The sequence below is a fragment of the Molossus molossus genome, unplaced genomic scaffold, assembly GCF_014108415.1.
Source record: "Molossus molossus isolate mMolMol1 unplaced genomic scaffold, mMolMol1.p scaffold_m16_p_17, whole genome shotgun sequence".
NCBI classification, from domain to species: Eukaryota; Metazoa; Chordata; class Mammalia; order Chiroptera; family Molossidae; genus Molossus; species Molossus molossus.
The window spans coordinates 67,971,466-67,993,552 of NW_023425352.1; the positions used below are offsets into that span (position 1 = coordinate 67,971,466).

Consider the following 22,087-nt stretch of genomic DNA (forward strand, 5'->3'; position numbering starts at 1 on the left):
ATGTGTTTTCCTTTTGCTTTCTAATGATTTTTATTTAAAATGACTGATCAGAGAAAATGTTAGTGATTTATGTTCTTATCCCATTTTTATGAGCATTGTAATAATCATTTTTCTCTGAAAGAATGTTGTATATCATCTCATTTATACTGGGAATGGCTGATTTTTTTTCTTCATTACTTAATTGATGCTTATGCAGAGTGGGGAAAAAGTAGGTTTATAGTTATTTTTATGGAAAATAACACAATAATTAATAAATAATAATACAAAAATAAACTCTATGTTTTGCATGCTTACAACTGTAAACCTGCTTTTGCCCTACCCTGTATTGGGTCAAAGCTAAATAAAGCAGTTGCCTGAGAATAGACTGATTTGTTTAATAACAATGTAAAATGCTTGGTCTGATATGCATTGGGCTAGCTATGTGATGCTCTAAGTGCCTAATGATATAGATTCTTTTTAGCATTGCCTTTAATTAGACATATTGGTAATTGAAATCTTCAAAGAGACAAGCTATGTTTTGTTTTAAATCACCTCCCAGTAATTATTTGAGATAATAAACAAAAGTACTTAAGATAACTGACTTAACTTAAAAATTGTTTTAAATTCATTAATTTTGATGTATTGTTAAAATTTTGTTTCAAGTGAATATTACTTTTTCCCCACATTTTCATCCTGATAACATTCTTTCCTACATTAAAGTCTTGGATTAATTGAGGGTGTTTTAAAACACAAGAAAGCAACAAAGCTGCCAGTTAGGACTGCAGGAATGCTGACTTTTCATTATAGTACTGTTCAACAAATAGATAGCAGCATTTTTTTTTTTTTGGTACGTGCCCCTAGCGGGAACCAAACCCAGGACTCTCTGGTCCGCAGGCTGATGCTCCAACCGCTGAGCCAAACCGGCCAAGGCTATTTAACAACATTTAAGGTTGAGATTTCCCCCACTTTCCTGGAGGAATGTATTATAGATGAAATATGAAACCTCAGAAGATTAAAGTAATACCATGAAGGCTTCTATTAATTGTTCTCCCTGCTGGTGCCATGTGTCCCCAGGAGAGCAGGGAATATTGTATTGCAGTGCCACAAAGCTTCTTGTGTAGCACATAGATTACATTATGCTGAATGGCAACAACAACAAAACCTCTAAGGAGTGTTATCATTTCTCTCTTTTCATCAAGTTATAATTCAGAAACTGAGTAATCTGAGTAAGTAGCTTAAAGCGAGTTGGAAAATGACTGGCTAAAAATAAAGAAGCGCTCACATGCTGTTTTCATGTGTTTGAACAGGTTTCTCACCTGTAATAGCCTTTTATTAAGAACTTTTTAAGTATTCGAAACTGATTTTCTAAAAGACGCCTCCTGCTTTCAGAGGCACATTGAGTTTAGTGTATTTCTTTCTTTTTTTGTTTTTGTTTTTGGTACGTGCCCCTAGTGGAAACCGAACTCGGGACTCTCTGGTCCACAGGCCGACGCTCCAACCGCTGAGCCAGACTGTCCAGGGCTAGTGTATTTATTTCTATGCATACCTTTCAAGTAATAAATGTTGGCCTTTTATTTAAAAAACGAACAGTAGCATGCACATTGAATATATTTAATTTATCATTATCAAGTAGTAGGTAAGTTGGATAGAACTTACCTTTTTTTTTGACTCTTAATCCATTTATTAATTTATTTTTGTTACAGATGTTTCTCTTTTTTTTCCCCATTGACACTCTCCTCCCCATCCCGTACCTGGCTCTGTTGTCCTTGTCCATCGGTTATGCGTACATGCATATAAGTTCTGTGGTTTATCTCTTTCCTCCTCCCACTACCCCCTCTTCTGAGGGCTGTCAGTCTGTACCCTACTTCCACATCTCTAGGTCTACCCTATTCCTCAGACTGTTATGTTCATTATATTCCACAAATAAGTGAGATCATGTGATATTTGTCTTTCTCTGCTTGGCTTGTTTCACTTAGGATAATACTTTCCAGGTCCCTCCATGTTGTCTCAAAGGATAAGAATCTTTCTTTCTTACAGCTGCATAGTACTCCATTGTGTGTTTGTACAACAACATTTTTATCCATTCATCTACTGATGGACACTTGGGCTGTTTCCAGATCTTAGCTATTGTAAATAGTGCTGCTATGAACATGGGGGTACATATATTCTTTCTGATTGGTGTTTCAGGCTTCTTAGGGTATATTCATAGGAGTGGGATCACTGGATAAATGGCAGTTAAATTTTTAATTTTTTGAGGAAACACCATAGTGTTTACCATAGTGGCTGCACCAGTCTGCATTCCCACCAGCAGTGTACTAGAGTCCCCTTTTCTCCACACCCCACCAACACTTGTTGTTTGATGATTTGTTGATGGCGGCCATTCTGACAGGTGTGAGGTGATGCCTCATTGTTCTTTTAATTTACATCTCTCTGGTGATTAGTGATGTTGAGCATTTCTTCATATGTCTCTTGGCCATTTGTATGTCCTTTATGGAGAGATGTCTATTTAGTTCCTCTGCCCATTTTTTAATTGGGTTCTTTGTCTTCCTTTTGTTGAGCTGTATGAGCACTCGATATTTTGGAAATTAACCCCTCATTTGATGTATCATTGGCAATTATGCTCTCATACAGTGGGTTGTCTTTCCATTTTGATGGTTGTTTCTTTTGCTGTGCAGAAGCTTTTTAGTTTGATGTACGGATAGTGCTTATCTTTCTATTTTGGCTATCTACCTTGCTCCAATAAATATTAAGTTTAGCTAATCTAAAACCTTCGTAGTTTCTTATTTTTATTTATAATACTATTATACTTAGTCTCTCAATTTTTAAGTGTTGTCCATTTTATTTCTTTGCTGAGTCTCTCTTTCCTTCACATTCTTTCCTACTGACCTATTTGAGGAACTAATAGTGCTTGTATAAACTATGCAAGTTACCTATTCAGCCTCTGCTTTTAATTTTATACTTTTCCAGTTTATTTTTTAAACTCTAGACTGAATTATCTTCTTAAAGAACAGGTCCTTTGTTGTTATTTTTCTCTTATACACTTTTTCCCAGAACCTTCAGAATTAAGTAAAAATTTCCTGGACACCAGATGACCCCATCACCAACTGTAACCCTCCACATACTGTACATTGTAAACAGGCATGAGGAACTGCTCACCGCTCTCCTCAGACTGCTCTTTACATTGCTTTCTCTTGTGTCCTTGTGCAGCTCTTCCCTCAGCCTGAATGTCAGCAAAGCCCAGATTGAAGGAAATGTCCTCTTGCACTACTCCCTATCCTCTCTCCCATCCTATTTAAATGTATTATTTAGGCAGTATCAAATTAATACTAATAAGTTCTTTAATAATTATTCTGTTATTCTGCTTATCATTCTGACTCCCATCTAGACTGTGAATGCCATGAAACTGTCTTACTTATCTTTGTATCCCATGGTTCCCAGCACAAGATTCCATCAATATTTGTTGAATTGAACAGTTTAAGCCATAAATCACCCAGAACATAAAGATCTTATTATGCAGTAGGTAACTAATTCTAATCAGTGGACTAGTTTAACCAAAATTATTTTTCTATAAAAGCTAAAGAATTTCTCTGTTTTTTACCATTGATTTAGTATGCCAGAATATAAACCCAACTGTATGTGATTCTCTGTGGTAACTCATTGCAAGAACTTGTCTAGTTATAATTTTCATTGTTTTCCAGCTTCTTCCATAGTTAAATAATATTTTGCCTTCTGTTAATTTCTGTCTTTTCTCATACTTTTCCATATCAAGATTCATATTCTTGGTTTACTCTTTTGTAAAATAGACTTAACATTATCATTTAAAATCATAATTGCTTTAGAGAACACCAACAAATATTTTTATTTTATTTTTAATTTTTTTAATTTTTTTTTTTATGAATTTTTATTTATTTTTTTTATTACAGATATTTTACCTTTTTACCCCATTGGCACCCCCCACCCCACCCCACCTCCGCCCCGTCCCCGGCCTAGTTGTCCATGTCCATTGGTCATGCATACATGCATATAAGTTCTGTGATTTATCTCTTCCCACCACCCCACCCCCCCATCCCCTCTTCTGAGGGATGTCAGTCTGTGCCCTACTTCCATGTGTCTGGGTCTACTGTATTCCTCAGACTGTTATGTTCATTATATTCCATATATAAGTGAGATCATGTGGTATTTGTCTTTTTCTGCTTGGCTTCTTTCACTTAGGATAATACTTTCCAGGTCCCTCCATGTCGTCTCAAAGGATAAGAGATCTTTCTTTCTTACCACTGCATAGTACTCCATTGTGTATATGTACCATAGCTTTTTTATCCATTCGTCTACTGGTGGACACTTGGGCTGTTTCCAGATCTTAGCTATTGTAAATAGTGCTGCTATGAACATGGGGGTACATATATTCTTCCTGACTGGTGTTTCAGGCTTCTTAGGGTATATTCCCAGCAGTAGGATCACTGGGTCAAATGGAAGTTCAATTTTTAATTTTTTGAGGTAGCACCATATTGTTTTCCATAGCGGCTGCACCAGTCTGCATTCCCACCAGCAGTGTATTAGAGTTCCCTTTTCTCCACACCCTCGCCAACACTTGTTGTTTGATGATTTGTTGATGGCGGCCATTCTGACAGGTGTGAGGTGATACCTCATTGTTGATTTAATTTGCATCTCTCTGATGATTAGTGATGTTGAGCATTTCTTCATATATCTTTTGGCCATTTGTATGTCCTGTTTGGAGAGGTGTCTATTCAGCTCCTCTGCCCATTTTTTAATTGGGTTCTTTGTCTTCCTTTTGTGGAGTTGTATGAGCACTCTATATATATTGGAGATTAACCCGTTATCTGATACATCATTGGCAATGATGTTCTCCCATACAGTGGGTTGCTTTTCCATTTTGATGATTGTGTCTTTTGCTCTGCAGAAGCTTTTTAGTTTGATGTAGTCCCATGTGTTCATTTTCTCCTTTATTTCTGTTCCCTTAGGTGATGTATCAGTGAAAATTCAGCTCCGTATGATGTCCAAAATTTTGTTGCCTACATTTTCTTCTAGAATTTTTATGGATTCACGGGTCACATTTAAGTCTTTTATCCATTTCGAGTTTATTTTTGTGTATGGTGTAAGTTGATGGTCTAGTTTCATTTTTTTGCATGTAGCTGTCCAATTTTCCCAACACCATTTATTAAAGAGGCTGTCTTTACTCCACTGTATGCTCTTGCCACCTTTGTCAAATATTAATTGAGCGTATTGCCTTGGGTCCATTTCTGGGTTTTCAGTTCTGTTCCACTGGTCTATATGCCTGTTCTTGTGCCAGTACCAGGCTGTTTTGGTTACAGTCGCTTTGTAGTATAACCTGATATCTGGTATTGTGATCCCACCTACTTTGTTCTTCTTTTTCAAGATAGCTGTGGCTATTCGGGGTCTTTTTTGGTTCCATATGAACTTTTGAAGTATTTGTTCTAGTTCTATGAAATATGTCGTTGGTATTTTGATGGGGATTGCATTGAATCTATAGATTGCTTTGGGTAGTATGGACATTTTAATGATGTTAATTCTTCCAATCTATGAACAGGGTATGTGCTTCCACTTTTTTATATCTTCCTCTATTTCTTTTTTCAATGACCTGTAGTTTTCTGCAAATAGGTCCTTTACTTCTTTGGTTAAGTTTATTCCTAGGTATCGTAATTTTTTTGGCGCGATGGTAAATGGGATTGTTTTTTCAGTTTCTCTTTCTCTGAGTTCATCATTGGTGTACAAGAATGCCGTCGATTTCTTGATGTTAATTTTGTATCCTGCTACTTTGCCAAATTCATTTATTAAGTCTAGTAGATTTTTGATGGAGTCTTTAGGGTTTTCTATGTACAATATCATGTCATCTGCAAATAATGACAGTTTCACTTCCTCCTTTCCAATTTGGATCCCTTTTATTTTTTCTTCATGTCTGATTGCTGTGGCTAAGACTTCCAGTACAATGTTAAATAAGAGTGGCGAAAGTGGACATCCCTGTCTTGTTCCTGTTCTTAATGGAAATGTTTTTAGTTTTTGCCCATTGAGTATGATGTTGGCTGTAGGTCTTTCATATATGGCCTTTATTATGTCGAGATATGATCCCTCTATTCCTACATTGCTGAGCGTTTTTATCAGAAATGGATGCTGGATTTTGTCGAATGCCTTTTCAGCATCTATTGATATGATCATGTGGTTTTTATTCTTCATTTTGTTTATGTGGTGTATCACATTTATTGATTTGCAAATATTGTACCAGCCTTGCATCCCTGGAATGAATCCCACTTGGTCATGGTGAATAATTTTTTTGATGTATTTCTGGATCCGATTTGCTAATATTTTGTTCAGGATTTTGGTGTCTATGTTCATCAGGGATATTGGCCTGTAGTTTTCTTTCTTTGTAGTGTCTTTTTCTGGTTTTGGAATTAGAATTATGCTGGCTTCATAGAACGTGTTTGGAAGTCTTCCTTCTTCTTGAATTTTTTGAAAGAGTTTGTGGAGAATGGGTGTTAGTTCTTTTTTGAATGTTCGGTAAAACTCCCCCGTGAAGCCATCCGGGCCTGGGCTTTTGTTTGCTGGGAGAGTCTTGATTACCTCTTCAATTTCCTTAGTTGTTATTGGTCTGTTCAAGTTTTCTATCTCTTCCGGGAATAGTTTTGGGAGAGTTTGTGTTTCTAGAAATTTGTCCATTTCGCTTAGATTGTCGAATTTGTTGCCATATAGTTGTTCGTAGTAGTTGTTAACGATCTTTTGTATTTCCGTGGTGTTGGTTGTTACTTTTCCTCTTTCATTTCTGATTTTGTGTATTTGGGTTCTCTCTCTTTGTTTCTTGGTGAGTCTAGCTAAGGGTCCATCAATCTTGTTTATCTTTTCGAAAACCAGCTCTTTGTTTCATTGATCCTTTGAATTGTTTTTTTGGTCTCTATGTCATTTATTTCTGCTCTGATCTTTACTATTTCCTTCCTTCTACTTGCTCTGGGGTTTTCTTTTTGTTTGCTTTCTAATTCTTTAAGTTGTGAGGTTAAACAGTCAATTAGAAATTTTTCTTGTTTTTTGAGGTAGGCCTGTAGTGCTATGAACTTCCCTCTCAGAACTGCTTTCGCTGCATCCCATAGATTTTGTGTTGTGTGTTCATTTTCATTGGTTTCCGGGAAGTTTTTAATTTCTTCCTTGATCTCCTCGGTGACCCATTCATTGCTTAATAACATGCTATTTAGCCTCCATGTGTTGAAATGTCTTTGCATGTTCTTGTTGCAATTGATTTCTAGTTTCATGCCATTGTGATCTGAGAAGATGCTTGATATGATTTCAATCTTCTTGAACTTGTAGAGATTTAGTTTGTGTCCTGTCATGTGGTCTATCTTTGAGAATGTCCCATGTGCACTTGAGAAGAATGTGTATTCTGTAGTTTTGGGGTGTAATTCTCTGTAGATATCTATTAAATCCATTTGGTCTAGTGCTTCATTTAGAGTCTCTGTTTCCTTGCTAATTTTTTGCCTAGAGGATCTATCCAGTTCTGTCAGTGGGGTGTTGAAGTCCCCTGCTATGATTGTATTGTTGTCGATTTCTCCTTGGAAGTCCTCCAGAAGATTTTTAATATATTTTGGTGCTCCTATATTGGGTGCATATATGTTTATCAAGGTTATATCTTCCTGTTGGATAGATCCTTTCAATATTATATAGTGGCCTTCTTTGTCTCTAGTTATGGTCTTCGTTTTGAAATCTATTTTATCAGATATGAGAATTGCTACCCCAGCTTTTTTTTGCTTGGAAAATTTTTTTCCATCCCTTCACTTTCAACCTATGTGAGTCTTTTGTTGAGAGGTGGGTCTCTTGTAAACAACATATAGATGAGTCATGCTTTCTTATCCAATCAGCTACTCTGTGTCTTTTTATGGGAGCATTCAATCCATTTACGTTTAAGGTGATTATTGATATGTACTTATTTATTGCCATTTTTGTTTAGTGTGGTTCTATTTTTCTTTTCATTTCTACTGCTAATTACAGCAGTCCTTTTAACATTTCTTGCAGTGCTGGTTTGGTGCTAATGTATTCCCTTAGCCTTTTTTTGTCTGGGAAGCTCTTTATTTGATCTTCTATTTTGAATGATAGCCTTGCTGGGTAGAGTAGTCTTGGATTCAGATTCTTGTTTTCCATGACTTTGATTACTTCATGCCATTCTCTTCTGGCCTGTAGTGTTTCTTGTGAGAAGTCAGCTGAGAGCCTTATGGGGTTCCCTTTGTAGGTAACCTGTTGCTTATCTCTTGCTGCTTTTAGGATTCTCTCTTTGTCTTTAATTTGTGGCATTTTAATTACTATGTGTCTTGGTGTGGGCCTGTTTGGGTTCTTCTTACTTGGAACTCTCTGTGCTTCTTGAACTTGAATGCCTTCTTCCTTCACCAAATTAGGGAAGTTTTCTCTCACTATTTTTTTTAATATATTCTCTAACCCTTGCTCATTTTCTTCTTCTTCGGGGACTCCTATGATGCGAATATTATTACGTTTCCAGTTGTCCTATAGTTGTCTTAAGCTGTCTTCCTGGGTTTTTTTTTGTTTTTTGTTTTATCCTCACCCGAGGACATTTTTCATACAGATAGAGTGGGAGGAAGAGAGAGAGAGAGAGGGAAACATCGATGTGAAAGGGACACATCGAGTGGCTGCCACCCGCACGACCAACCAGGGCCGGGGACAAACTGCAACCAAGGTACATGCCCTTAGCGGGAACCGAACCCGGGTCTCTCCAGACTGCAGGCGGATGCTCTAACTGCTGAGCCAAACCGGCGAGGGCATGTCTTCCTGTTTTTTAATAGTTTTTTCCTGTTGTTTTTCCGATTGGTTGATTTTTTTCTACCCTGTCTTCTAATTCACTGATCCGGTCCTCAGCTTCCTCCACTCTGCTTTTTAAACCTTCCAATGTGTTTTTCATTTCTGATATGTCATTTTTTATCTCTTCTTGTTTGATTTTAATTTCCAATTGGCTTATTTTCAGTGTCTCTATGTCCTTACTTATGCTGTTCAGCTTCCTCAAGATCATGGCTCTTAATTCTAGCTCTGTTAACATGCCTAATTGCTCCACATTGATCTCATCTTCAGTGGAGGTCTCTTGCTCTTTCATTTGGCTTCTGTTTCTGTGTTTCACCATTTTGGCTATCACTGTGGGCTTTGGAGCCTGTCAAGTTCTCCCTGTGGGTGTTGGTGTTCTGCTGTTTGTGGCTCCCTCTCCTGTGTTTAGATGAGCGAGAGAGGACCCACGTTGAACACCACTGGTTAAAGTTGCCAGCCCAGGAAAGGTACTGTTATCTTCTAGCTTTTTGCCTGGAGGCTAGCAGTCTAGGTTACTTGATGAGTTTTGGGTTGTCAGTTGATTGAAAAACTCCCTCTGGTGCTCAGCCAAGGGGCTTTCACGAGGGTGGGGCAGATGCTGGTTGTTAGTGAGCCTCAATTAGCACTTCAATGGCCCACAGGGTGGGGTTGGATCTTGGAGGGAGGGGCTGCTGCCTCTCCTCAGAGCCCTGGGAAGGAGCAATGTGGCCACCGTCCTGGGTGGCAGCACTCAGCCAAAGCTCTGAGCACCCTCCAAACCCCGAGTGTCCCGACACAGTTCCAGTCCAGTCTGCCCTCCCTCTGCCGGAGCCCAAGGTGAGTGGCTGTGGCTGTTTCAGCCTCTGTCCCGGCTCTGTGCTGTGGAGCCGCCTGGGAGTGTGACCCGAGGGGCTGCTCCCAGCTAAGGCCGCTGCCGAGCTGCTGACCGTGGGCTCCCAGCCCCCGTCTCGCTCCTTCGCAAGCCTACCGGGATGGAGTCAGTGTCCCTCGTTGTATGGTCCTCGCAAGCTGCTTTTCTGTTGGTTTTTCCCGTCGATTTGTCTGTGTTATAGTTGTAATTCCAGTTTGGTTCTGGGAGATGGTCTGTGTAGCTCCGTTCACTCCACTGCCATTTTTCGGAGAGCCCAACAAATATTTTTAAAAGAATTTTTTTTCTTTATTCATTTTAGAGAGAGAGGAAGGGAGAGGGAGAGAGAGAGAGAAACATCGATGAGCAAGGACATTGATTGGCTGCCTCCTGCATGCCCCCCACTGGGGATTTGGCCCACAACCCTGACCGAGAATCGAACCAGTGACCTCCTGGTGCATGGGTTGACGCTCAACCACTGAGTCACATTGGCCAGGCGAACACAAACAAATTTTAAGAAGTATTATATTTGAAAATATATGTAAAAATAATAGAAAACATATATATCTGTCTGCCCCAGCTTTTGGCATAGAGCTCCTAAAACCTGGGTAACTACGTAAGTGATAAGAGCATGAGGGCATCTCTAATTGTAATATGTGGTCTTTGATTTCAATTCCTGAGATAGAACTCCTAAATTCCTTGGAATATTCTATGTGAAAGGAGTGTTTTTTGTTCCAATGAGGTGACTCTTGTTGGGCTGCTGAATAGCTTCGGGATGAGGGCTAGTCACTAGAAAGACAAAGCCATGCTCAGAAGTTTGGAACTTTCCACCCGACCTCCCATCCTCTAAGAAAGGGAAAGGGACTGGAGACTGAGTTAATGATCAGTCATGCCTATGTGCTGAAGTGCCATAAAAACCTCAAGAGTATGGGATTCAGAGAGCTTCCAGGTTGGTGAACATGTGGGGGTGCTGGGAGAGTGACTTGCCTGGACACTCTGTGCCCCTTCCCACATGCCTTGCCCTGTGTAGCTCTTCATCTTGCTGTTCATCTGTATCATTTACTATATCCTTTTAAAGAAATCAGTAAATGTAAGTGTTACCTTGAGCTCTGTGAGTTACCCTGGCAAATCATCAACCCCCAGGACGGGGTCATGAGAAAACCCCTACTAACCAATCAAGTAGAAGTTGGGACTTAGAATTGGCAACTGAAGTTGGGTAGTCTTGTGGGATTGAACCCTTAGCTTTTGGAATCTGATGCTAACTCCAGGTAGATAGTGTCAGAACTGAATTGAATTATAGGATACCTAAGTGGTGTTGCAGAATTGCTTTATGTCGAAACCCACACATTTGATGTCAGAAGTGTTGTGAGTTTGGTAGCAGTGTGAAGTTAGAGCAGCGGTTCTCAACCTGTGGGTCGAGACCCCTTTGATAGGGGTCTCCTAAGACCACTGGAAATATGTGTTTTCCGATGGTCTTAGGAACCGAGACACCGCTCCTCTATCTGTCTCCAGGCGGGTCTTCCCACGTGCAGATACGTCCACATACAACATGAGGAACTGTATTAAAGGGCCGTGGCATTAGGAAGGTTGAGAACCACTGAGTTAGAGAGATACAGGAATGTGGTTTTTCTACACTGTATATATATCTCTATTACATTACTTGCTAAATTCTGTGGGTTTTTTGCATGTATGTATGGTTATGTATGTACATAGTTGTATACATGTGTGTAATATCACTGCTCAAATAAAATAATCTAAGGCAAAGTTGGAAACTATTTTTTTATGTATTTCCCCATAATTCCTAGCATAGCGTTGGACACTTTGGAGTGCTTAATAAGTTTAAGACAAATAAATAATGATGGCAAATTGAGTTTGCTTTCTCTTCATAATTGTGTAACTCATCATTCTTAATAGAAGTTTGGGGATCCAATCTTAGTATTTCATAGAAAGCTTATGTACAGTTTTAAACTAAATTGGAAATATTTAGTTGAATCTTTATTGTTAAACTAGGTTTTGTCTTCATTTTCCTCAGGTATATTTTTAAAAACATATTTTGTAATATTTATGTAGGTGGGGGTTTAAGATGGAGTTTAAGATAAAATTTCCATCCCTGTATTCTTCCACAGAAGAAAACGTTACCCAAAAAAGGTCAATTACTAAACTTTACAGTTCTTTAAGAACAAGTGTTTGATTGCCACATTATATAAGAAAGGTATAGTTATATTAAAGTCTATGAAATACATAAATGGAAATTGAGTAGTGAATGATGGGGAAATGATCTTGAATCTTTCCAGATAAAACCTTTCTTGTTTTGTGTCCCTTGGAGCACAAAAAGGGTTTATAAACAAAAATCCATATAATTATATGGAGTCTTTTGCCTAAAAGCTTTATTTTGCAGGTTCCTTCTGAGGTTTTGGGATCCTAAGAAATATGCAGAGATGTTAACTGCAGTGAGAGGAAGGAGTATAGTCAACCACAGTCTATTTTCCCTGAAAAGATTACTAATTTGGAAATTAATTTATATGGGAAAGGAAAGCAAGATTAGAGCTTAGAGGTAGCATACTTATTTGATCATATATGTAGGTATTTTAGATCATCATTTAATATGCCACATTTTCCCAAATAGGTGGATTTTGCAAACCGTTTTGTTGGAGGTGGTGTAACCAGTGCAGGACTTGTGCAAGAAGAAATTCGCTTCTTAATCAACCCTGAGTTGATTGTTTCACGGCTCTTTACTGAGGTGCTGGATCACAATGAATGTCTTATCATCACAGGTTAGTTTTGGGAAATCTGAACAAAGGGGTCGTTTTCCCCATTTATGAATATCTGTCATGAAGACCAGAGGCTACCCAGATAAGCTTTTCTCTGTGTGGGCATTAGTCCCAATATTGTTATTCATTAATTTATACTTGGTGTTTTAAAATTGTTATGCAGTTGAAAATTCATGTATAATTTTTACTCCCCCAAAACTTAAGTTGTACCTTGGTATGGGTTCCCCTGCGGATACCAAAATCTGAGGATACTCAAGTCCCCTATAAAAATGGTATATAGATCAATGCATAGAGTTGGCCCTCTGCATCTGCAGACTCGCAAATGGGAATCAAAAACAGTACAGGTATTTCTTGGGGAAAAAAATCTACATATAAGTGGCACTGTACTGTTCAAACTTGTGTTTCAAAGGCCACTTCTAGTTTTATTTTTCTAATCTTGGGTATGACATTTTATCCTTCCCTTTTTTGTTTTCTCGGCATCATTCTCTGAGCAACAGTTGTCCTCCAGTTTGAATTTTTATAATATAAATCCCCTAAAAAGAAGAAAATGATAGGACTTTGAGCATGTATTCTATTATTATTATTCCATAATTTTTCCAAAGTGATTTGTTATACTTCAGTATGATGACACTGTTATATAAATGCAACAAGCACTGTTACAGTATTTGGAAAGAGTCAGTACACCAACGAGCTTTAAAGAAGATAAATAAATGAGTAACCTTATGGTTACCCTAATTTCTAATACTAAGAGAAAAAGTGACTATCTTAGTACCTATCCTTGATTTAAGTTAATAAAAAAGAGAGGGAAATACAGTCAAATGTATACTTCATGTCTGTTATAGAGATTTAATCTTTTTTCTTTAAGTTTTTTTGGATTGAGATATCATTGTGTTGTGTGAGTGAGGTACAAAAGTTAATAGCTCTTAAGAAACTCTTAATCAATCACCTTAGATAAGTTAAGCCTTTTATTCAAGTACCTAAAAGCACATTCTTACATAAAAACTATAATCACTCATAAATTGATGATATCTTTTTCTTTCTGCAAAAGAGGATTTGTTACTTCCTTTTTAAATCTGTTGCTGCTTTGAGATTAGTGTGGGAGACTACCGTTCAACTGCGTTGGAGAATTTGGTTGATTGATAGTCTCAAAGATTACAGTGGCAGAAAAACCACCCCTTATGAGTTATATTAAATGTATACTCAACTGATACACCTCCAAAGAGGTATATGACAGAACTAAGACTCTGAGGTCTCATTTTGAAACCTCACAAACATTTGTAGACAGCCTTCAGGAGAATGTTTTGTTTTGCTTTCAAGATTCTTTGTCTTTGTCTTTCCATAGCTTGATTATGACGTGTTTAGATATGGATATAGTTGCTTATCCTATTTGAAGTTTATTGAGCTTCTTGAATATTTAGATAAATTTGGTAAAATTTTGGTCATTATTTCTTCAAATATTCTTTCTTCTGCCCCTTTCTCCTCTCCTCTGGGACTCCCATTATGCATATGTTGGTACATTTGATGGTGTCCCATTGGTCTCTGAAGCTCTGTTCATTTTTCCTTTTTCTTTATTTTTTCTGTTCCTCAGACTGGATTACTGAAAGTGCATTAATTCTTTCTTCTGCTTGCTCTAATCTGCTTTTGAATCCCTCCAGTGAACATTTTATTTTAGTTATTGAACTTTTCAACTCGAGAATTTGTTTGGTTCTTTTTAAAAAAAATTAATTTCTATTTTTTTGTTGAGAGTCTGTATTTATGAGACATTATTCTCATGCTTTTATTTAGTTCTGTAGACATGTATTTTTTTATTTCTTTGAACATACTTAAAATAGCTGATTTAAAGCTTTTGTGTAGTAAGTCCAACATCTGGGTTCCTTGGAGACAGTTACTATACTGATTTCTTTCTTTCTTTTTTTTTTTTTAATCCCCACCCGAGGACATTTTTCCATTTTTTGTACAGACAGAGTGGGAGGGAGAGAGAGGAAGAGAGAGAGGGAAACAGCGATGTGAAAGGGACACATCGAGTGGCTGCCACCCGCATGACCAACCAGGGCCGGGGACAAACTGCAACCAAGGTACATGCCTTTAGCGGGAACCGAACCCGGGTCTCTTCGGACCGCAGGCGGATGCTCTAACCGCTGAGCCACACCGGCCAGGGCTGATTTCTTTCTTTCTGAGTATGTATCCTACTTTTTCATTTTTGCATGTCTCAACTTTTTGTTGAAAACTGGATATTTTAAACATTTTAAAAAAACTCTTGAAATCAGAGTGTGTCTTTGTTGCTGTTTGGTATTGTTTTACTTTTCTAAACTAATTCTGTAAAGATTGTATTCTTTTTTGTGTATGGCCACTGAAGTCTCAGCTTAGATTAGATTAGACCACTGAGGTTAGATTAATGGTCAGCTAATGATCGGACAGAGAGTTCCTTAAGCACCTAGAACCAATAAGTCTCTCAGTCTTTGCTGAAGGGCTCTTTGTGCTGTTGGGTCTCACTATCACTCCACCAGGCAGTTGACATTTCCTGCTTGTACTTGACACTTCAATTCCTGCTTGCCCAGAGCCCCAGGGTCAGACAGAGAGATCTTAGGACCTTATCAGTTATTTTCCTGAGCATGTGTATAGCCTACATGGGCATGCGTGTAGCCTTTTACATTCCTGGGGATACTTAGAACTTTTCAAAGCCCCTTATAGATATCTGTCTCATTTCTCAGCTTTTTCTTTGAAACTTTTTAGTTAGCCTGTTGTTTGCCCCAACTATTATTTACTGCTTCAAGCAGCCACAGTGATAAGTAATTGCTTATAATTGTTTTTAACAAACATCCCTGGAGATTAGGCTTTTCCTATTGGGTAAGCTTTAATTCAGGTTAAATAAAGATAGTCTTGTAAGTGAGGTCTTCCAGGGAGCCACCAAAATTATCATACGATAATTCTCTGAGAATGGGGCTTTGAAGGAGCTTCAACCCTCTCCTACCACCTCTGGTGGCTCCCAGGCTGCTGGTTTTCACTGTGATTATAGGCTCTTGGTTTTAAGGTTACCAAAGAGCTTGGGAGAGTGGGAGGGCAAGATAAAAACACGACAAAACTCACTCTTTCTACCAAGATTTAGCCAATTTTTTTTTTTAATAAACTTGGACTGCTTCAAGCCTTTCATTAACTCCTACAGTTCAGAAAGTGTTGATCCTCACAATTTTTACCAGTGTAAAAATTATGGAGGAGAGAATTTTCAGAGGTTTTGTATGCCATCATTTTTACTCTGATATATTCTTATCTTTTATAAGTACTTGTTGGTTAAAAGGCTTTCAACAAGTTATTTCACGTCATTGAGATTTCCTGTGTTATTTTTTATAATATCATTGTAAGTCTGCTGATTTGGTGTGGTAAGGCAAAAAATAACAACTGTTAATTGTCTGAGTTTCTGTAGGAAATTAAGAATGGAACCTTGGCAAAAGAGTTTCATCTTGGATGGAGGTTGTGATCCAAATTGTAATGAAATGGAAAGATAAAACCCTTTTATTCTCAGTGTTGTCTTCGCTCACATATTGATTTAGCTATATTTATTTGTTGTTTATTATGTATGCAGATACAAAGAATGCAGTTGGAAGGTATGAGGGGAGAAGAGAGTACAAGGAATTACAGAACAAAAAACTGTCATAAATCCATTACTGGGCAAATAAATACTTCATTGATCTTATACTGTTTTATAGAGCTCTGGAGGTTTGGAATGTGACTGTCTCCAGCGTTTAGGTGTATCAAATAATGCTTTAAAATAATTTTAATTTTAAGCAAATAAGCTAGACTTGAACTGAAGACTTAGGAAAAAATATTCCATCAATTAAAAAAAAATTTTTTTTATCCTCATCCAAGGATATTTTTTTGTATTTATCTTCAGATAGAGTGGTGTAGGGGGAGAAACATCAATGTGAGACACATCAACTGGTTGCCACCCACAGAACCCCAACTGGGGCTGGGGACAAACTGCAACCAAGGTACGTGCCCTTAGTGGGAACCGAACCCGGGACTCTGGTCTACAGGCCAACGCTCTAACCGCTGAGCCAAACCAGCCAGGTCTCCATCAGTTTTTTATTTTTTTTTTTTAATTTTTTAATTTTTATTTTTTATCCTCACCCGAGGACATTTTTCCATTTTTTGTTCAGATAGAGCGGGAGGGAGAGAGAGGAAGAGAGAGAGAGAGAAACATCGATGTGAAGGGACACATCGAGTGGCTGCCACCCGCACGACCAACCAGGGCCGGGGACAAACTGCAACCGAGGCACGTGCCCTTAGCGGGAACCGAACCCGGGTCTCTCTGTACCGGAGGCCGACGCTCCAACCGCTGAGCCAAACCGACCAGGGTCCATCAGTTTTTTAGATGAATCTATAGTTGATCCTTGAACAGTACAGATTTGAACTACATGGGTCCACTTATACATGGATTTTAAAAAATAAATATATCAAAAATTGTTTGATCTTTCCTTACTTACTACCATGAAACAATTGTATCAGTTACACTACGCTACCATAAAACAACCATATTGCTGTTTCTTTGTTATCAATGCATGAATCTTTATACTTTTTCATACTACCTTTTCAGTTTTTATGTCTAGTGTTAGTAATACATAACATCTACAATATTTTGTATTATATAAGACAATATGATATAGGTACTAACAGATTATTCATTTTGTAAATAGACAATGTAAACTTACAGTATAAATAAATACAGTTCAGTACTGTAAATGTGTTTTCTCTTCCTTATGATTTTCTTAACATGTTTTCTCTAGCTTACTTTATTGTAAAATACAGTATATAGCATACAAAATATGTTTATTAATAATCAACTGTTTATTTCCAGTAAATAGTAGACTATTAGTAATTACATTTTTGGGTAGTCAAGAGTTATACGTGGATTATCTACTGTGCGGGAGGGTTGGTACCCCTAACCCCCATGTTGTTCAAGGATCAGCTGTACATATTTGAAATTTAAAATGTTGGTAGAGTGCTGGGCATTTAAACTCAAAGCTAGTTTGTTTCATTTTTTTAATTTCTCTTATATTAGGAAAGTAGTAGGTCTCTCACCATCTGCCATTAATGTTGCTGTAAATAAAGGATGCATTTTCCCTGTAAAAGGAAAACAGTAGAGTTTTTTTTTTCTTTTTTTAAAGATAATTTGTCCCCAACACTGGCCATTGTGGCTTCTTTGGAGCATTGCCCTGTACAGAAGGTGGTGGGTTCGGTTCCAGGTCAGGACACATGCCCAGGTTGCAGGTTCCATCCCAGGTTGTGAGTTCCATCCCAGATTGGGGCTCATGCGGGCACGGACAGGAGGCAACCAATGAATGTTTCTTACATTGGTGTTCTCTCTCTCTCTCTTTCTTTCCTCCTCCCCCTTCTCTCCTTGTTCCCCTCTCTCTCAAATCAATTAAATAAACAAACAAAAAAGATAGTTTGTTCCCATTCTGAAAAACTCCATCACTCTGGAGCTATGTCTGGTCTCTAACTTACCTACAGGCTTTGTGAAATGAATGGAAAATTGCAGATCCATGACTCACCTTCATATCTGTAATTGCTTCGGGCTAAGGACATCTGGGGTGACTTTTAACTCAGCATTTTTTCCCCACATCCTCTTAGCTCTATTATAGAGCCTCCTAATTAATATCTGTGATGTGATGTTCCCTTAATGGAAATGGCCATTTCATCATCTATTTGATGTTGGATTTCTGCCATCTCCCTTCTTAGGAGACTCTTAACGTGCATTGCAATCTATCTGCCTGATCAATTCCATTCCTTCAGTGATTCATCTAGGCTCAGTGGCTGTGACTAGCTAATGGCTGTGACTGTGCTGCCTGAATCTGTAGAAGAGTTTGAAAAATTGGAAATAAATTAAATTTATCATTATTGTGGGGCATCTGGTTGGTATCAGATGTTTAATGAATATGAAACAGGTCATGCAAACAGGCAAATACTTTTAGCCATACAGTGTTATCTCTCTATTTTCTTTGATCCCTGGGGTAGCCAGCCATGAGTTAAAATCTTTCAGTAAGTATAGAGGGAAAGAATTAAAACTCCAATCTTTTATTTTCTTTTTTCCCTCTCTAATGTTTCCCTCTCTACAACAACCAGCAGCTACTAGCTTCAATACCAGAGAGTGTTACAGTGCTTCTAGGAGATTGTTTCATTATTTCTGTGTGGTGAGCATATAAAGATGCTAGATGTGAAACTTACTGAACAGAATATTTGTACGTTTAGCATAAAACCTTCACTCTAATGAATCAAATCTTCCCAGACATCACAGGTCCTTATATCTTTTGTGAGTGTCAGCAGAACTGATAGAAAGTACAAAAGTGGACACCACTGCATATAGTACTGGTTCTTTTCATAGACTAACAACACTAGAGGTGCCCCTTGCTACAAAACAGCGCCATTGCTAACTAAATGACACCAGCTCATTGGGAAAGATCCAGATGCATTTTTGTTAACCATGGACATATGAGGCAAGATTGTTTTATCTGCCCTGGCCAGTTTGGCTCAGCAGTTGGAGCATCAGCCTGTGGACCAGAGAGTCCCGGGTTCAGTTCCTGCCAAGGGCACCTAACTTGGTTGCGGTTTGTCCCTGGCCCTGGTTGAGGTCATGTGGGTGGCAACCACTCGATGTATCTCTCTCGCGTCAATGTTTCTCTCTCTCTCTTCCTCCCACAAAAAAAAAAAATATATATTATTTTATCTGCCACATAATTACCACTATATGAATGATACTAATAAAATCAGGGTAAGTCGCTTTCATATAACCTTTCTTTCTAAGGGCACAACCCATTGTTAAGTAGAATATTGTTAATCTCCAAATATTTTTACTATATTCATCACAAATGTTTTCTCTAGTAAGAGAAAAAAAGAATGTTTCTTAATGCTAAATCTGAAAACACATAAAGATGTCATGGAGGGGGCGGGGTGGCGAAAAAAAAAAAAAAAAGATGTCATGAACTGTTAAAAAATATTTTAGTGGATTTCTTCTAGTTATTTACCTAAGTGAAGGTAGAGCTGTCATAAAGGTCATTCAGTCTTATGACTCTTCTTTGCTGTTATCACTTTTTACTTTTGTATTTTCATCATAGTTTATCAATAAATTTGATTTTAAAACAAGTTAAGAGTATTAGTTTTTCAGAATAGTTGACATAATTTTGAAAGATGTCTACTTAGAAAACCCAGGATTTAATTTGTTTAGAGCAGAAGCATCTGTATGTGATTTTTTTAATTTCCCATAACTGAAGGAAATAAATCTAACCTTGTTTGTCTTAGGAAAGAAGACTGAAATCATTCTAACTTGAAATAGAAATGTAATTGATATTTGTATTCTTCAAACACTTCTCAAAAGAAAGAAAGAACAGGTATTTGTTAAAAGATCAGAGTAGACTTTTTGTGTGTTATATATGTACACAGGACAAATGAGTCACAGCCATTGCAGGGCAGAAACTGGAAAAGAATGCAACTATTCCTGCTGTCTGTACTCCCACTCAGACCAGTAGACCAGGTTGCTTTGAAATCCATGTACTTGGAATCACATATCTTTGATTTCTCTACCCTCTTACAAAGTTAAGTCTAATGATATCTATACTAACTCCTTCATGGTTTTGAAGGATTTTAAACTCATTTGATTTTCCAAGCAATCCTATTAGGTAAACAAGATAAGAATTATTAAAAAACCTGATTTTTACATGACAAAGTGAAATCTAATGACATTTGGTCACTGAAGGATTCACTTTGTGTTCCTCATATCTCCTAATCTCAGGTGATGTTCTTTTTACCCTGCCATACTCTCTTTGTACATGTGAATTTTTAATGTGTCAGTTATATAGTACTTTTGATTTTGTATTTCTGTATTCAATATTTTAACCTCAGTTAATACAATATTTTTCCTGTTTGGCTTGTTAATTATCATGTTTCTGTGGCAAGTACTAAATCATCTGCTTCTATATTCTTGCATTACAAGATACTAATGTAGACACAGATGTTAATAATTTATCATCCCTATCCTCAAGAAGATGACAGTCTAGTGAGGGAGTTAGATTATACTTTTAAACTGCTTTATTGAGGTATAATTGACATATAATAAACTGTATATTTTAAAATGTAAAGTTAGATAAGTTTGAACATATAATTATACACATGAAATCACCTTTTGTTCATATTTTAATTGTTTTTTTTTATTGTTGAGTTTTGGAAGTACTATATATATATATTGGATACATCTCCTTTATCAAATATATATGGCATGTCTTTTTATTATCTTAACAGTGATTTTTAAAGATCAGAAGTTTCCAATTTTGAAGTTTTGAAGTTTAGTTTACTTGTTCTTTTTTTTTTAATCCTCACCCCTGGACATTTTTCTATTTATCTTCAGATAGAGTGGGAGGGAGGGAGAGAGAGAGAAACATTGATGTGAGAGGGACACACTGACTGGTTGCCTCCTGCATGACCCCAACCAGGGCCGGGGATGAACTGCAACTGAGGTAGGTGCCCTTGACTGGAATTGAACTTGTGACTCTTTGGTCTGCGGGCCGATGCTCTAACCACTGCTGAGCCAAACTGGCCAGGGCTACTTGTTCTTTTTTATTTTATTTTTTCTGTTTTGATTACTGTAGTGTTTTGTTTTAATCCTCACCCTATATGTTTTCATTGATTTTAGAGGGAGAGAGAGAAAGAGAGGGGGAAGGGGGAAGAGAAAAAGCGAGAAACATCAATGTGAGAGAGAAGTGCCGACTGGTTGTTTCCTGTACGAGCCGGTACTGGGGATCAAACCCGGAACCTGGGTCTGTACCTGACCAGGAATCAAACCCTCAACCCTTCAGTGCACAGGACGATGCTCCAACCAACTGAACCATACCAGCCAGGGCTGATTGCTGTGGTTTTATAATAATTCTGAAGTCAGTCAGTGTGAGCCCTCCAACTTGGTCTTCTTCAGAGGTATTTGGGGGAATTTTAGAATCAGTTTGTCAGTCGCTACAAAAAAGCTTGCTGGAATTTTACTTAAGTGCTTTGAATCTATAGATTCATTTGGGGAGAATTGACATTTTAATAATATTTAGTCTTTTGACAAATGGTGAGCTATTTCTCTGTATGTTTAGGTCCTTAATTTCGCTCAGTAATATTTTATACTTTTCATTGTATACTTTAACATATTTTCAGATTTATCTATAAATATTTTATATTTTTTGTTGTTACTATAAGTGTATTTTTCAAATCTCAGTCTGATTGTTCATTGCTACTTTATAGAAATATAATTGATTTTCAGATTTCCATTTAATATGTTTTGTTACTATGATAATAAGTCAGTATGCTTTACTGGTGCGTTATGCTGAGTACTGTGGAGCACAGAGAAGGAACAACCAAATCTATGTGCAACGTCAAGGAAGGCTCACACAGAAACATGCATTTTGTAGTTATTTTCTTGATTTGTAGCTGAGTACCTTACCCAAAATTCTAGATGAATTTATAGGAATTGGGTATAAATTATTTTCAATTTTTGAAAAATTATTTTTATGAAGCAGTGTGCTAATAGATTAGAAACTGTAGTATTGAGTTTTAATCTTTTAAGTTTTATTACAGAACATTTTAATCGTATATGAAAATATAGTATTTTTCATAGCTTTATTTAATATTTATTTAAATTGTA

At 37.4% G+C, this 22,087-nt stretch overlaps 1 protein-coding gene across 4 annotated transcripts in view; it reads left to right on the forward strand.

Annotated features, from left to right (window-relative positions):
* Positions 1 to 22,087, forward strand: part of PARG (poly(ADP-ribose) glycohydrolase) — a 166,880-nt gene that overhangs the window by 97,995 nt on the left and 46,798 nt on the right. For all 4 annotated transcript variants that reach the window (XR_004959961.1, XM_036264636.1, XM_036264638.1 and 1 more), the window contains exon 13: positions 12,276 to 12,423. Coding sequence is in view for 3 of the 4 variants with exons in the window: in XM_036264636.1 (XP_036120529.1) it covers positions 12,276 to 12,423 (148 nt within the window). In the remaining variant the exon portion in view is untranslated. The remainder of the gene's footprint in view (positions 1 to 12,275; positions 12,424 to 22,087) is intronic.